At 34.7% G+C, this 16,570-nt stretch overlaps 1 protein-coding gene across 1 annotated transcript in view; it reads left to right on the top strand.

Moving 5' to 3' along the window:
• LOC121422307 (serine/threonine-protein kinase/endoribonuclease IRE1-like) overlaps positions 1 to 8,548 on the top strand; it is a 28,306-nt gene extending 19,758 nt beyond the window's left edge. The window contains exons 14-20 of the mRNA XM_041617257.1: positions 567 to 723; positions 1,035 to 1,228; positions 1,771 to 1,909; positions 2,411 to 2,538; positions 3,005 to 3,128; positions 4,525 to 4,592; positions 5,248 to 8,548. Of these exons, the coding sequence (XP_041473191.1) occupies positions 567 to 723; positions 1,035 to 1,228; positions 1,771 to 1,909; positions 2,411 to 2,538; positions 3,005 to 3,128; positions 4,525 to 4,592; positions 5,248 to 5,469 (1,032 nt within the window). The 3' untranslated portion in view covers positions 5,470 to 8,548. The remainder of the gene's footprint in view (positions 1 to 566; positions 724 to 1,034; positions 1,229 to 1,770; positions 1,910 to 2,410; positions 2,539 to 3,004; positions 3,129 to 4,524; positions 4,593 to 5,247) is intronic.
• Positions 8,549 to 16,570: the final 8,022 nt, after the last annotated feature.

Here is a 16,570-nt window from a genome sequence, read left to right as displayed (position 1 = left end):
TATTTAATTTACAACCTGTTTGCTTGGAACCATTTGGCCTATTACCATGTAGTCCATTTACAGTTTCATTCAAATCTCAGTTGAGTAATGCTTAATTGGTCTGACGCCTAATTGGGCGATTGGTGTAACACTATATGACCAGATGATACAGTCCTGAGAAAAAAAATGGTCTGATACAACAAGGGGTCAATCAGGCTGTTTGATCATCAAACAAAATAGCAATACACCTAAGTTGATATAAGACCAAGGGCCCATTGCAGAAAGAGTTGCGTTTAAACTCAAGCCAAAAAATTAATCGCAAGTCCCAAATACGCGCTTTTGAATGGATGAAAATCAAGTTGCGCTTCAGCGTTTCAGAGTTGCGATTGATTGCAACTCTTTCTGAAACGGGCCCCAAGTGATGTTTTAACCAACTAGAGATGAGACCAAATTGAAAATAGGCTGAAATGAATGGATCACAGTGATGTTCAGACAAGTCAAGAAATAAAGTACATCATTGTATCTATGACATATGATATATCCTCACCTACTAAATGAACTACTTTTTTTCACATGTCTTGATACAGGAAGCGGACCTTCAGTTCCGTTTCATCGCTCTTGAGCTTTGTACAGCAACTCTCCAGGAGTTTGTCCACGATAGAGGGCGCTTTCACATGCTGAAACCTCTCGATGTTCTCTACCAGTCTACATCTGGCTTGGCCCACCTTCATTCTTTAAATATCGGTAATTTGAAATTAATTTGTCACTTGCCTGATTCGTTATTATTCCCATCATTGATGCTGATATCTGCTGCTCTCATCAGATTCCATTAGATTTGGGTGCTCTAAATTTATTTAGTAGTATTGCCAAATGTTTCATGTCATTTGTCAAAACACTAGCAACATCATTTCCTGTGCACATAGCCATGCACACTGTAACTGCATTGGTCTTGTCAATCCATGGGTTTTCATTGAGCTGAGTTAGCTTATCATTTTTTTAAGCATTTACGTCATTTAAAGTCAAATGCTAATGTAAACTCCTCTTTGTTTTTTCAGTCCATCGAGACATCAAACCTCACAATGTTCTGATATCCCAACCCAACCAGCATGGGAAGGTCAAGGCCATGATATCGGACTTTGGACTGTGTAAGAAGCTAGCCGCTGGCAGGATGTCCTTCTCTAGGAGGTCAGGGGTCGCGGGAACAGATGGATGGATCGCACCGGAGATGCTGATTGGACAAGACAGAACAGTAAATTTAATTACAATTCTAACATAGCTAAGATACTTAATGTTGAATACTTTGTACAGATACTGAAAAAAAACCAGTGTAGCAAATAAAGTTAGCAATTAAAGATGAGGCGTACTATCAACTCATAGCTGTAACACTCATGAAAGCAGCATTGACAGTGGATATTCTGTGTAAATTCATTTAGTGCACTATTAGTATTTCCCAGTGTGATGATCAAAGTCTATAAATCAATATTGCTTGTAAGAGGTAAAACACAGACTTACACGAGACTCATGCCCATCTCCCCGCATCTCCTTCCCATGCCTATATTACAGCCTATTCTCATATACATTATACAAAATGCCTAAGATCTCATGCCGTCATGGGACATCTCATGCGTAGCTGGTATTTGAACTCGACATCTCTGAAAATACAAATTCATTTGAGAGCCTGATAGATAATCCTGCCCCTGTCTAGGTTTGCTTGCTCACAGTGTTTGCACATTCTCCACTTCCTCTGGAGTAGTTTGTTTTCATTTATTTCTCTACCCATATATCTCCTAGACTACGGCTATAGATATCTTCTCTCTGGGATGTGTGTTCTATTACGTTCTATCAAGCGGGAAGCATCCGTTTGGTGACTCGTTGCATCGTCAGGCAAACATCATATCAGGAGAATACAGCCTGGATCTGTTACCACCGGGTATGTACACTTTCTCTTTAGCTATTTTACTTGTGGTCCGTCATATTGATACTACTATATACAGAAAGATTAGGTATTCTGTTTATCCTTTTTTCTGCCACCCACACCCTCCCTTTTATGGAAGTTGTCCTCAAATATTGGATCTCCCTTTTAGAAAATTCAAGCAAATAGAATTATGTATAGAAACGAAGAACACCTTCAGTGAGATGATACATTGTTGCAAATATACGAAAAAAATGGAAAAAATCCTCTTGCTTTATCATTTTAATTATTGACCCGTTTCTCTCTCTTTCTTTGAGGCAATTTTGTAGAATGATAAATTTCATTGACAACTGACTTCAATTTTTCAACACTTTTCTTTCACTTAATGAACTACCTGCGCTGTGGTAATTTATCCTATTGACATGGTACACAAAAGTATTACTTAGCTCATTGCAGATCTTTCTGCACTCAGAACAGTTCTCTTGGTATTACTCTTTTCATTATTTTGTTTTTCTTCAGATGATCAAGTCAGCCATCAGCTCATCACAAGGATGATAGATCCTTGTTTTGACAAGCGGCCAGAGGCGAATGCAATCCTCATACATCCGTTCTTCTGGTCGCCTGAAAAACAGCTTGCATTCTTTCAGGTATTGACACATTTTTTTTCATGTTTTTATATAGAATTATAGTGTTAGAACTGTTGGAAAGCAATTTTGATTTTTTTTTGCATGAAATTATTGTTTTGCAATGATAAATTTTCACCCCCCCCCCTATTTATAGAAAAGCAGTTAAAAGAACAATATTCTCAGTTTCACAATAAATACAATCCCTTTTAATCAAGAACATTAATATTGAACTATTTTTAGTGCTTATTTGACACAAGAAGAGAGTGCGATTACTGATGCTCTATACATCAGGAGGGAATACTATTATTTGGTTTGGTTTCAAAATCTTTGTTTTTGTAATGCATTCCAGTCCATGTTGAATTGATGGTGATTTGTCTCATGAGTCATTGGGATAACTCTATGTTCTATTGAAAGAGTTCCATCTATTTGATATTCATTCCTAGAAATACCTTGCCTGCAATAAATGCTCTTTCTACTTCTTTCACAGGATGTTAGCGATAGGATAGAAAAAGAGCCAGTAGACTGCCCTCTACTGGTGGCTTTGGAGACAGGGTCAAAAAAAGTTGTTAGAGATGACTGGAGACAAAACATTACTTCAGAATTACAATCAGGTAAAGATTGTGAAAAAAAAAGATGTTGAAAATAAAAGGCTTGTGTTTTACATACTGTATAAATTGATGATGATGAGGATGCTGATGATGATGGTGGTGGTGATGGCGGTGATGGTGGTGGTGGTGGTGGTGATGGTGGTGGTGATGATGATGATGACAATGATGATGATGATGACGACGATGATGATGACGATGATGATGGTGGTGATGATGATGATGATGAACAGCATTTGTATAGTGCCATTCATCTGCAATATGTCACACATTTGCTGGAAAAGATTTGGTTCAGATTTGAAGGTCTCAGTGTTGTTACAGTCACAGAGTTGAATTGGGAGAAAATTCCAAAGGCGAGTTGCAACTGATGAAAAAGCTCTATCCTGTATGTTATCGGCCAGGTACTGGGCATTTGTAGAATTACAGCCGACTTACTCTAAAGGATCCAGTTAACATAACTTAGGGCCAAATTATGTGTATTAGATTAATATATGTAGAAAGACAAATATAAATCAAGCAGACATGTGGAAAACGCTAAACCCAGATTGTGTCTATTGGTGAGAGCAACAGACCCACAGCTGCAATGTCATGGGTTCAACCCTGTGGTCAAGTGGTACCAAAGATTTTGAAAATGGTACCTTCACCTTTTCATTAGGCACTTTGTTATGATTTTTGTTCATATGTGTTTTTTTCTGTAATTGAGTTTTACTTTTATATTCTTTTCCTGAAAAATATTAATAATAATTATATAATAGATGTAGCCTTAGTGAGATAGGTCAGATGGATCAATTGTCAAATTTCTTTAACATCCTCTTTAAATTCACTAGCTTTAGTCAGTATAAAAAAATGGAATCAACTCCCAACTTCACTTGAAGATTGTTCAACTGTGTCCTGTTTCAAAAAAATGTGTAGGGCCTACTTAATGGTAAATCTATAAAATTACCAGGGTGTGTGTGTGTGATGGTGTGTGTGTATGTTTATACATTTATATATCTGCTGAGAAAATTTGTGTTTTCTTAGTTTTCTGTTTCTAATTGTAAATTATGTCGATGCTATTGTTTTGGGGGCCATTCTCTATGAGCAGTTTGCCTTTTTTATGGTCCTAGCCATATTTTGTACCATTTGTTGCATAATTACATACACTGTATGATTTGTATATACACATTTTTATGGTTGAATAAAGTTGAATTGAATCTTGTATGAATTAAATCACAGTCAGGAATTCAAATATCTGTTTATGAAACGAACATTGGTTTTAAGCTGCTTTCAATGAATATTGTGTCACCAAGAATGTCTGTTACTTTGAGATATAACTGAAAATAAAACTATGCAAATATCATCATTGATTTTGATTTGTATGTTTTTCACTTGAAAGCATGCCTTTTCATTTTATATTTTGCAGATCTAAGAAAATTTAGGTCGTATAGAGGGCATTCTGTTCGAGATCTATTAAGAGCAATGAGGAATAAAGTAAGTATTTTGTATTATCTTGCATGTTCTTTCATTTGTTTTTATACTTTCAGCATGATGTTTAAGTAGAATGGTGGGGAGCGGTGGGGGTAGAACATGGTTTCGAATAATCTTCTTTTGGGCAACTGGGGCATTTGTTGTTGTTTTTTGCAAGTAAGGAATTAATAACAGATGAATATGCAAACATAAGTAGAGGAAAGGATTGAAGAATGGGTAGAAAATGTGTCGTCTAATGTACTGATGTTTATTTTATGTGTATGCTTTGGGTACATGCATTTAAAATTCTTTTAGATTTTGAATATCATCAATTCTGCATAAGATTATTTTGTGTTTTCATATTATATCATTAAAATGTTGTGAAATACAGTTTAAAGAATTATTATAATTCAAGAAGTGATTTGTATAGGTATTGATAATTAAGACTCCTTACTTTTAAATTCAAATCTCAAACTCTGTTGTTCAAAAATACTTATTTTTTTTACTGTCTTGTTTCACGTAACAAAATTTCTGAACATGTTTTCATTATGGATTCCTGCTACAATGCCATATCATAGGTTTATGAGAAATTTGAATTGTACAGATGTCATTCAGTGATACTCCTTCCAGGTGCGAAATACACTCTGAAACTTAATCTTTTTTCATCTTCTTATTTTAGAAACACCATTTTAGGGAACTTCCAGATGAAGTGAAGGCATCATTGGGTAAGGTGCCGGACCAGTTCGTCAAGTATTTTACCTCGCGCTTCCCACTCCTCCTCCTACACGTCTACGGGGCACTGGCGCTGTGCAGGGAGGAGCCGGTCTTGTCCAAGTACTACTATAACGGCTCGAAGAAAGACCCACTCACGGCAGAGACAATGTCAAAAGGGGATCAATGAAGAGGAATTCCCAGTATTTATGTCATCAAGGGAGATTGCATAGCCTAAGGACACTATTTGCACATGAATATACGCTGCACTTTGGAAGTTTAATTGGCCCTTGTCAGTCATGTGTTGATATTCACATTGTATCTCTGTATTAACCAGAGGCACTTGAAGATCAAGTTACATTTATTTGCTCAGTGGCAGATCTTGTTTGTCAAAAACTAGGAAAAGCATGCCCCCCCCTGTTAATCATGATTTTGCCACTTATGCTGTTATTTCATGATGATGTTCGTTTAGTTATCTCATTCCTTCTAAGTTCCATGAGCTAATTACTCCTCAGGACTAGTACTCAGTCACATTGAAGTTATTATTCTTCTTTCTACAAATGCTGAAATTGAGTAATGTTTAGACAATCTTTTCACAGTTATAATATAAATTGTCATGGATCATATATAATGTTATATGTATAATATATGTTTTTTTATGTTAAATGTGGTATTGTAATGTTGTTTTTGTTAAATTTAAAAATTTATTTTCTGATTTCCTTGTCCAATAACATTCAGTCGATCAAATGGATTAATGGCCAAGGGTCCATACTTTTCAAAATGCAGCGTATTCTAAACGTGAGTGCCTTAGAACATATTCCCCTCTTCCTCCATGATATAGGTGCCTTGTTTTTTATCCATGCCTTTCTAAATTATTTTATTTATTGCTGATTATCTAATATATATTCGCTTGGGGCATAGTGACTTGTCTATTGTCTTGCCAGATAATACCTTATGGGAGTATTAAGGGCATAAGTTCATTCATTATGTGTTTTATACATATGTAAAGGGGAAATCAAGCCTGATAACAAGTTGGTTTTATTATTGAACAGCAGAAAAATTATGTAAACATATTAATGAAAGTTTAACAAAACCCATTGTAGAATAACAATCATGAATTTCAAACCTGTCTTTTTGTCATGTCATTTTGCAGCTCCCCTGTTTGTCATGTAATATTCAGTGACATGATTTTTTTTTTGCTGGTTTGTTGTCGCCGCAAATGTGTGTAATTATATCTTGAACGCACATGTTGAATACTTACTTCTTTAGAAAATGTTATATTATGGTATAATGCATGACATATGTGTCAGCCACTGGCATGTCACATTTCAAAATGGAACCATTTAACATTCAGGACTCTGATTCTTGGTTGATTTTCACCCAAAACTAACAAATATGTTTCTCTCGTAATTCTGCTTTTATTAAAAGCAACTTGATTTTTGGAAATTCTTCCCCTTTAACTCCATTTTAGCTCTTAACAGACAATATCTTTGTTATGTCAAAGGTCAACAGTTCCATAGTTATGTAAAAAGGTGTACAAATTTTAGAATATGTGAGTGATGGTTAATAGTGCATATGACTTATTTTACAAATTCAGATCCAACATTATGGAGAACAGTAAATGTTAAATATGCATGAAAGAAGAAAACAATTGACATGTTTGTTGACATGTAATCAACATTCCAAGCTGGTTAACTTCTACCATGCATGCCGTCAGAGCATTTTTTAGAATTAATGTGTGTTCCATGGACACAAATATTTTGCTATATTACTTAATTAAAAAAAAATTTCAACAAAAAGGCTTCTGTAAAAGAAAGATTTTTTCCCTGTGTCCTTACTATCACTATATTATTCACATGGGGGTATATTTGAGGCGATGGTGATGGCAGCGCTTCTTGGGTTCAAAGCTATTCATATATTGCTTCAATTATGTGGAATCTCTCTTGTTTTTGCTCCTAGTTGTATGAACTATAGCAAAATTGATGTATGGGTGGAAAGAATGATGGGTATTGAATGGTGCTTAGACAAGGCAGTATTGGATTAATTGTTTATATTTGTATTCAAGGATATCACTTCATAAAATGGAGCAGAATAAAGAGCTGGTCGTCTTTGAAAAATCCTCCTCTTTTCTTGCGTCCATAAGAGATAAAAATCTTTAGTAAATGTCTCTGTTTATTATCTCTTTTAAAATGTACAGTATAGTAGTCCGGGGGGGGGGATATATTTCCAGCAATAGAATTATGTGATATTACAATTATCATTCCTCTTGATGCTCTTTTTTTTATTCACAAATTTACATTTTATATATTTGTAATGCAGTATTATTTGTAAACAATACAATACCAGCTCAGCAGCAGTTTCTTTCCAATAATGCTTCAGTAATATGCTGGTCCGATAATGTTGCCTACATATTGTTTTCATTAATGACAAGGATATGATAGTTTAGTGATTTGTGCTGGTACTCAAACAAGGATGTAAATTTGTTAATAAGGATAGAAAATTGGCGAATACTTCATAGAGTTTATTTTTTGGTGTTCTTTGGGCTGAAAAGTGAAATAATTTTTTTTTTAATATTCATATTGAAAGAAAGCATGATAATTAAGCTCCATAGAACTGAAGTGAACTACAGACTTATAAAGAGAGCCTTGATATTGGTCACAGCAGTTATAGCATTAGATGATCATTCAGATCATCATTTGAAAGAAAAAAAAATGTTTCAAATAGGCAGAGTTATCAAGAGTTAGATATAGGTGATAAATATGTGCAATATAATAGGGAAAACTGATCTTTATCTTTATTCTTAAATAGATACTAATCAAGTTTTCAAAAATAAATTTTTCAAACAGTGACAAAACATTTTTAATGTGAAATTATATAGATTGCGGAATCACTTTTTTTTCATAATCATGAAAATTTATGTTTTTTGTAAGGTTTTGCTTGATGTGCTGCAAGCTTAGTCTGAGCTTTGTTAGATGTGGCAAAAATGCTGAATAGATCTCCCTCTCCACACTAATAAAAAATTGAGACAATATGATCCCTTCTTCAAAGGTAATGACAAACCCTCTTTTAAGGGCAAATTTTACTCTAAAATTATTTTGATTAATAAAGTAAAAATTAATAAATAAAAATTAATAAAAAAAAAGTAAAGTCTGATCAAAACAGAAAGTTGTAACCAAGATACAGCATTCTAAATTTGATACCGGTAATTGCTGCTTGAAAAATCGAACAAAGTTCTTTGCTCGAAGCCGATAATGTCATCAGCTCACATTTGTATATTGTGAGTTTAACATTATTTAAAACCTATCAAGGACTTGTATTTTATTTTTTGATGACATTGCAACAACTCAATTTTACAATGAGTTTTTAAAAAATTTATTATGCTGTAATAATCCCTACTTGTAGGATGTTAGTTGACTGAATTTTGTATACCTTTAAATCTGTCTGAAATCATATACTTTTTAATTCTGAAGTATTTTCATGATATGCTTATTGATTTATGACAGAAAGATTCATATTTGTTGCAAAACTAGCAGGAAAGACATTTGATCAATATATATTTTGTATGGGGATCTGGAGTCAAATGTGAATCATATTGATATGAATTGATTGGTTGTAAATATATATGCTGTAAAAATGGCAACAGTTTTATTTTATTTTGTTCATATTGCTTTGTGTAATTCCATTGTGATGCTTTCAGTAGGAATGAATCAAGAAAGTTGATGGGAGTAACTACAGTGCGTATCCAAAAAAAAACGGGACAGATTTGAAAAGCCTATAAAATTTTTGTTTCAAATTATGATCTCTATATTTTGGTGTCAATACGTGCTGTGGAGTCTTATCCTTCAAATGCCATTAAAATAATTGAGTTTCGTTCATGCTTGAGCGAACACGGAATGTTTTTGTCAGGGGTAAAAAGGAGGCTTGCGCCAAAATGGCATAAAATGATAAATATGATGGTCGGACTTCTTGCTAATCAGGAGACTTCCTCTTAACCTTTTCATTATCTTTGCCATAATTTTCGAATTATGCAGTTAAAATTCACTTCCAAATCTACTTATTTGCTTTAATAGTTCTGTTGTTGTTCCTTTTTAATATGTTCTCTTTTAGCTTTGAATATTCCTTCTTTAGGCAAGAACTTATTTTATTAACCAAAGTATGGGAGAACGTGTTTTTCTTTCAGATCCTCTCATTGTGTGCTACAAACAGTGGCATACTGAGGGATGGGGGCTTGGGGTGCCCTACAATGAAAAAATTATGACCAAGGAAAACAAGTGGAAAGGAAAATAACAGAAAGTGAAGTATCACAACATTTTCTGAATATTATGTCAAAATCACAAAATTTGATATTTTAATAAAAAAGTGGAAATTTTTGCTTTTTCACTTCACAACTTTTTAATACATTTTACCCGATCTGCCATATCGTGCTCCTTCAAAATTGACTCGATACACAATTGCCATAGAAAGACATAAATCCTTTCCTGTTTGTCATATCAAGCACATAATTAAACTTGGTGAAGGATTCAATAACCCCTTGAAAATAGGATTCATGTCTTTTATAGGTGCCATAACATAATTTGTTTCACATAATGATTATTAAAGGTACCATAAAATAATTTGATTCACATAATGAAAGGATTTGAATAATTACAAATTCTCCCAATTAATAATGCAAATCTTCTTACTTGGGTTGACAAAAAGTCTCTTCTTTTCTTACTTATGAAGGAAAATTCAAAGGTAAAAGAAGATTAAATGAAAAACAATATAATTCAGGTAAATAAATAAATTTGTAAATGAAATTTGACAGCATAATTGAAAAAAAAAAAATGGCAAAGATAATGAAAAGATTAAGAGGAAGTCTTCTGATTAGCCGAAAGTGTAATCATCAAATTTCCAATATCTGCCATTTTGGCAAAAGCCTCTTTTTGAACCCCCGACAAAAACGTCCCGTGTTCGCTCAAGCATGAACAAAATTTATCTTTTTAAATGGTATTTCAAAGATAAGATCTTAGAGCATCTATTAACATCAAAATATAGATATAATAATTTGAAACAATTTTTTTCATAGACTTTTCAAAACTGTCCCGTTTTTTTTATACGCACTGCATAAAGGGTGGGAGAAAGAGAGAGATTGGGGGCAGGGTCGGGGGGGGGGGGGGCTCAAATCAAGGGGATTGATCCCTCCAATTTTAACTTTTTGAAAAAAAAACATATTTAAAGACATAGTAAAAAAGCAATATGGTATATGCTGTACCCAAGCCTTAATACTGATAAAAATCCCACTTAAATTGGAAGTCACCCCCTCCCACACAGACGAACTTTAGAGGAAGAAAAAGGGAAATCTATCAAGTATAAAATTGAAATGTCAAAGAAAAAAAGGAGAAAATGGATTATTGAAACGAGTTAATCATATAGATGAAATTAACTTTATATATTTGAATAGTATTTTTTCCAAAAGAAGTAAATCCACTTTTAGCGTTTTCCTGTAATTCAGTGTTTTTTAATTCACCACTTTCCCTTATCCGCTGCTGTTTCAATTTGATATGTATTATATACACAACAAAAAAAGTAAGTCCCCCCTAAATCAAATTGTAACTTTTGAACCGAATTAGTTTGAGATATAATATTTCATAGGTGGTTTTCTGTGCTCATTAAGCAACTCCTGGGGAAAAATGAGATCGATCGGTTGAGTCATGCATTAGTGATTAAAGATTGAATTAAAAATGACCATTTTTAAAAGTCACAAGAGTCGTTTTTCAGTTTGTTCAAATTACAAAGTTGGGCAAAAGTTGTTTTCAGATGAATTTTATGGTGTTATGCTGTTTTACTATCCATCATTCAACCACTTCAGACCAGATTTTGATATGGTATGTTCATGGTTGAGTGAGCACAATGTATTGCAGGGGCTGCGGGGGGGGGGGGCTTCAGCCCAAACTTTTTTCCAAAAGCATGTACAAAACTGTAAAAATGACCATACGATTTGGATTTTTTGCATGATCACCCCCCCCCCCCCCCTCATTTTTGGCTCAGCCCCCCCCCCCCACTTTGAAAACCGTTCCGCGGCCCCTGAATTGTGACGTATCATCATAGGGGTTTATGGTAAGTGTCCTCTACAACTTGTTAGATCATGTTAAAATTTGAAAATGTTGATGGCTCCCCCGAATATAGGCCCCTCCCCCATTTAAAAATTCTGGATCCACCACTGATTTGTCCATATATTCAACTGATCCTGAGAAATTGCTAGGAAAAGAATACATTTATGCAGTATAAAGAGTATTCATTCCTAAGTTTTCCATTGTGCTCGCTCAACCATGAACATGTTTAAAGTTCGGAAAGTGTGTGGTGATAGAGATGATGGATGATAAAACGACAGCAGTCAAAGTCACATTTGAAACCGAATTTCCCCCCAAATAATCACTTTATTACCCTTTAAAATGCGTCTGTGACATTGAAAATGCCAATTTTCCCACTTTGATGCGTGCTCACTCATCCATAAATAAACAAATCGATTTCATTTTTGCACAGAATTTTGCCCATAGGTTGATAACGACATTTCTTAAGACAGCCTTGAAAAAAAAGTTCCACCCCGGGGTTCCACCATATTGAATAATAAGGGGTTACTTATTCGTAAACATATGCACCCATAATGTACACAAGTCTATTTTTTTTTGTTACTTCTGCCAACAGTTATTTCATGAAACTTCGCACATGGCTTCAGAGTAACACTATCCAAATGGTGCGAACACCAAAATAACCATTCGATACGGCACAGAGTGGGGCCACGGCCTTGAACTTTCTTCCCATTTGCATAATTTTCGAGTATTGTGTGCTCACTGATGCATTAAACATCGGGATTTTAACAAAAATCAAATCAAATGAACTATGCAAGGAAGTTTGTGACAGATATCCATAGTTACAAATTGCATTTTTTCCAATAACGTAAAAAAGAGCTAATCACATTGCACATGTTCATTCAAGCGTGAATATTTAATTAAACGCATTTGAATCATTGAAGCAAGTTATAATTGGTCATGACAACAACGAAAAAGTTGAGAAAAGATCATTTTCAGTTACCAAAATGAAACAATACTTGCCTATGATATTTGAAAATCGTATTTTTTGTTTTCAATAAATGTTCATTGAACCGTGAAACGATGAATACTGTTGAAGAAACTCTTCCCAAAAATAACTGTCATCATATTCTATCATTTTTATTGATAGAAACGTGTAAAATATCCAATTATAGCAAATTTGGACTTGTGTTTATTCAACCGTGAAATTTCATAGCCAAAAAAGTTGTATCGTTTTTTAGAAAGTACCTTTTATAAGCCTTCTGACTATTTTTCATGATGAGAATATGTGGAATAAGTTCCAATAAAATGGAATCAACATGATATTTGGCTTGTGACTTTTGAAAAGTGACATTTTTTTCTGACGGTGCTCACTGAAGCATGACGTAAAATACGCCCATAACATTTACTCAAAGGGTAGCTTATGAAAAATTACCTAGACGCTCATATAAAAATATATTAAAAACTCGCATTGGTTTGAAAATTATTGATGTTTGTTTAAGGGGGGACTTACTTTTTTGTACGTGTATAGTTCTCAACTTCGACTAATTAAATCTTGGTTTGTTAAATGCATTCAATATCATTTTTTAAAGAATTTATTGAAATCTTGATTTTTCATGGATTTAGCTCCTTATGGAAAAAAACTTTTGTTGAATGTTCATTTTTGCCAATTATCATTTGTTTGGCGTCGCCTGTGCCTGGGAGGCGAAAAGCGAACTGAATCAGTATGACCCGCAGGTCTCACTCCTCCCGATATAACTGATGGGGGGGGAATGCAGGTGGACCACTACACCAGGGTTTCCCCTACTCTTATACGAATAGTGCAATTTGGGTTCTTAACATGCAAAGGTGACTCTCCTCTACACGGAGCCTCCATTTAACGTCATATCCGAAACATATGAAACATGGGAGAGACGTTTACACACAACGCACTGGCTTCGGTCATCCGCCCGGGGTGGACTCGAACCCACGATCTTTGGTTCGACGGGCAGACGCGTTACCAATACTGAGCCAACACCGCTCTCTAAACATCTTTGTTATTGGATATAGAACACAAAACACAAATATTGCTTGCAGAGTACATTTTACATTTTATGTTTATCCATTAAAAATTTTTAAAATGAAAAAAGGAAGATTTTTTCATTTAAAAAAAATCGACTTTTCGATGTTTTATTCTGAAATAGGCTAAATAAAAAAAAATATTCATAAAAATAGTAAAATTCAGTAAATTTCATTAAAATTTGCACAGATAGTGTGAATTTGTCTCAAAAACATGTAACTATTTAAAAATTTATGTTATGTAGTAAAATTAACAAATTTTAAATTACCTGGTAGTGGATTTAGCTCCTTTGGAATAAAACTCAAATTTGCAATCAATTTTTACCAAACTTCCCACAGTTTTTTTTTTCAAATGCGATATGATGCATTTGATTCCCAGGTCAAAGACATATATATATATATATATATATGCCCCTTTTGGAATCAATCTCTTCATTTTTCAAATAAACACTTGTAGACGGCGGCACTGGCTGATCCATGGGGGGCAAAGCGGGCCCGTGCCCGTGGTTAAAGGTTAAAACAAGTGTGCCCCCCCTTGAACCTTTTTTTCTTCCTTTTTTTGCTTGTCAAATTTTTCCTCGGGTGCCCCCCCCCCCTTGAAAATCCTGGGGAGCGTTTATGATCAACATTTTTGTCCGACAAGTTTTCAGATCTGACATCTTTCCCTGATGTTGATTGGCTGGGAGGCACTGTTCCTATGGGAGCTGTCGGATAAAATGGGACTTGTCTGATAAAACGTCTAAGTCCTTTCTTGAAACGCTGTCCAGGATCCGCCCCTGGATGGGGCAAGATAAGAATGGAAAACTAGAAGATCACTTTGTACATTGAAATTTATTTAAAATGGTGTCTGTATTCCATGAATTATGGGCAGTAGCGTAACAGGCGGGGGGGGGGGGGGGTCCCCAAGGTAAAAGTATTTTAACCGAATTACATTTTTTTTGAAATTTTTTCATATCTGTCTTTTAAATTCTCAGCTACTCCGTTTACTCATTTGCAAAGCCCATACTCATCCCTCATGGCCCTACTAATTCTGGAAAGATTGATTTGGTGTTACATGCAAAGAATGCTTGAAATTATTTGGGGCCTTTGACACTGTGATTGTTGTTTGGTTGTTTCATGAACACTCATTCATTTTCATGTGCTTTATTCATACAGTGATACATGATACAGTGAGTTTATTTTTTTGTCTCTTAATAGACCTTATCGCAAATAGCGTCTGTCGCGTGAGGGCGTCTGTCATCGCAGAGGATCACGGGATGCGAAAGGGGGCAAACGCAGAATCGGCTTTTGGGAAGCCATACAACGCCATATGTTTTGTGCAGTGTCACTCAAAATCCAGGCTTTTTTAAAAGTCTGATTTCTTCGTATTCAAATTACTTTGGATACTTGAATGTGGATTTATAGAACAATCTATGTATCATGATTGCCCAGTGAAAGTATGAAGTCAATACTCACCATATTTTCGAAGTTTTATGGGGCTAAACTTGGGAAGATTTTGTGGGAAAAGTGAGACGGTGATTGCGGGTCAATGCCGATCGACTTTAGAAAAGAGCACGTCGGCGATCCCAATTAGATAGCAAATTTTTCCATTAAAGAATATTCATGAGAATCATAATGTAGACCATATATCTCCATATAATTTAGCTATATAGTTTTCGTATAGTCCTCCTTTGCAACTCGGGCTCTTTAGTTTGATCATACAAGCTCTATATACATGTAGGGGGTGAGACAAATCTAAAGTATACAAAAAAAAATAAGCTATATATATATAGATATATAGATATATATATATATGTGTGTGTGTTTGTGTGTATATATATATATATACAATATATATTTATTTATTTATTCATATATATATACATAATGAAGGACATATGAAAAATGACATGCAGATTAAATAAATCCCTGAATTTGAAACATCCCTCCAACTCTCTGTAATTTTATTTTGTCTGAAAATTAGTAGATGATGGATATTTAATTCATATAAATGATATATATTCCATTCTTTTGATAAAAAAATCTTATTTCAACATTTAAATCTTCAATTTATTTCATCGCATTCAGTCACTTCTCTTACAGATCACCTTCCTCATTAATTTTCTTTTTGTATCTTACTTTTTCTCTCAATATATTTTCATCTATTCTCATTTTTTATTTTTTTTTTTCTCATTATTTTATTCATTATTTTGTCTAAGCATGCCAATAATTAAACTTCAGAATGTCCGACCACGATCCTGAATAATATGCAACTATTATGTAGCCTACTATGTGGAGAGAAAAAGAAAACACAGCTCGGTTTTTAGGCCTACTGAATAAAATCATGATTGAGATAATTATTTATGAAACATGTATTCTTGACTATCGATTGATATTACAAACATACATAACTAGAATAAAGTAATCAAATGTACTGCAGAGTTTGTTTTATTGATCATCATTTTATTTTTGCTTGGAATATGGGACCAGTTTCCTAGACTGCCTCGCCGACGTACACTGTCCCCTGGCCCCGGGCCGAGAGTGCATGCCCACTGTCCGTGCATGCAAGCACACTGCACAGCAGCTTCGCAGCTCAAAACTCGCACAGACAGTGCGCGAAAATGAAAGAAAATTATACTTTTCTTCATAAAATCTGTGGTAATTCTTGCAGCTAAAGACAGCACATCTATCTCTGCCACCCATGATTAAGAAGAAAAGTGATGTTAGACTCTGGAACAAATATGACGAGGCGTTTACTGGAAGTTAGCAAAATGTTGGCTGCGGGCGTCGATCGTATTTTGATACACTATGGAAATCGTACACTTTATTGTCGGCTGCTTGCGCTCGCATGGTTGCATCCGGACAACAGCGGCGCTATTGCCCCCTTTGCGATCCCATGATCCTTTGCGTGAATCTATTTGCGATAAGGGGCCTGTTGCAGAAAGAGTTGCGTTTAAACGCAAGTCAAAAAATCAAACGCAAGTCCCAAATACGCGCTGTTGATTGGTTGAAAATCAAGTTACGCATGATTTTTAGAGTTGCGATCGATTGCAACTCTTTCTGCAACGGGCCCAAGGTCTATACCTTTTGCAGGAGCATGGAAGAACGTCTACGAACTTTTCTTTTGCAATAAACAAAATTTTCAAGCTTGCTCTGAGATAAAGACTAGTTGCTCTGGATGCCGGC

This window comes from Lytechinus variegatus, chromosome 10 (assembly GCF_018143015.1).
Source record: "Lytechinus variegatus isolate NC3 chromosome 10, Lvar_3.0, whole genome shotgun sequence".
Lineage (NCBI taxonomy): Eukaryota > Metazoa > Echinodermata > Echinoidea > Temnopleuroida > Toxopneustidae > Lytechinus > Lytechinus variegatus.
This window is presented reverse-complemented; position numbering and strand designations above follow the sequence as displayed.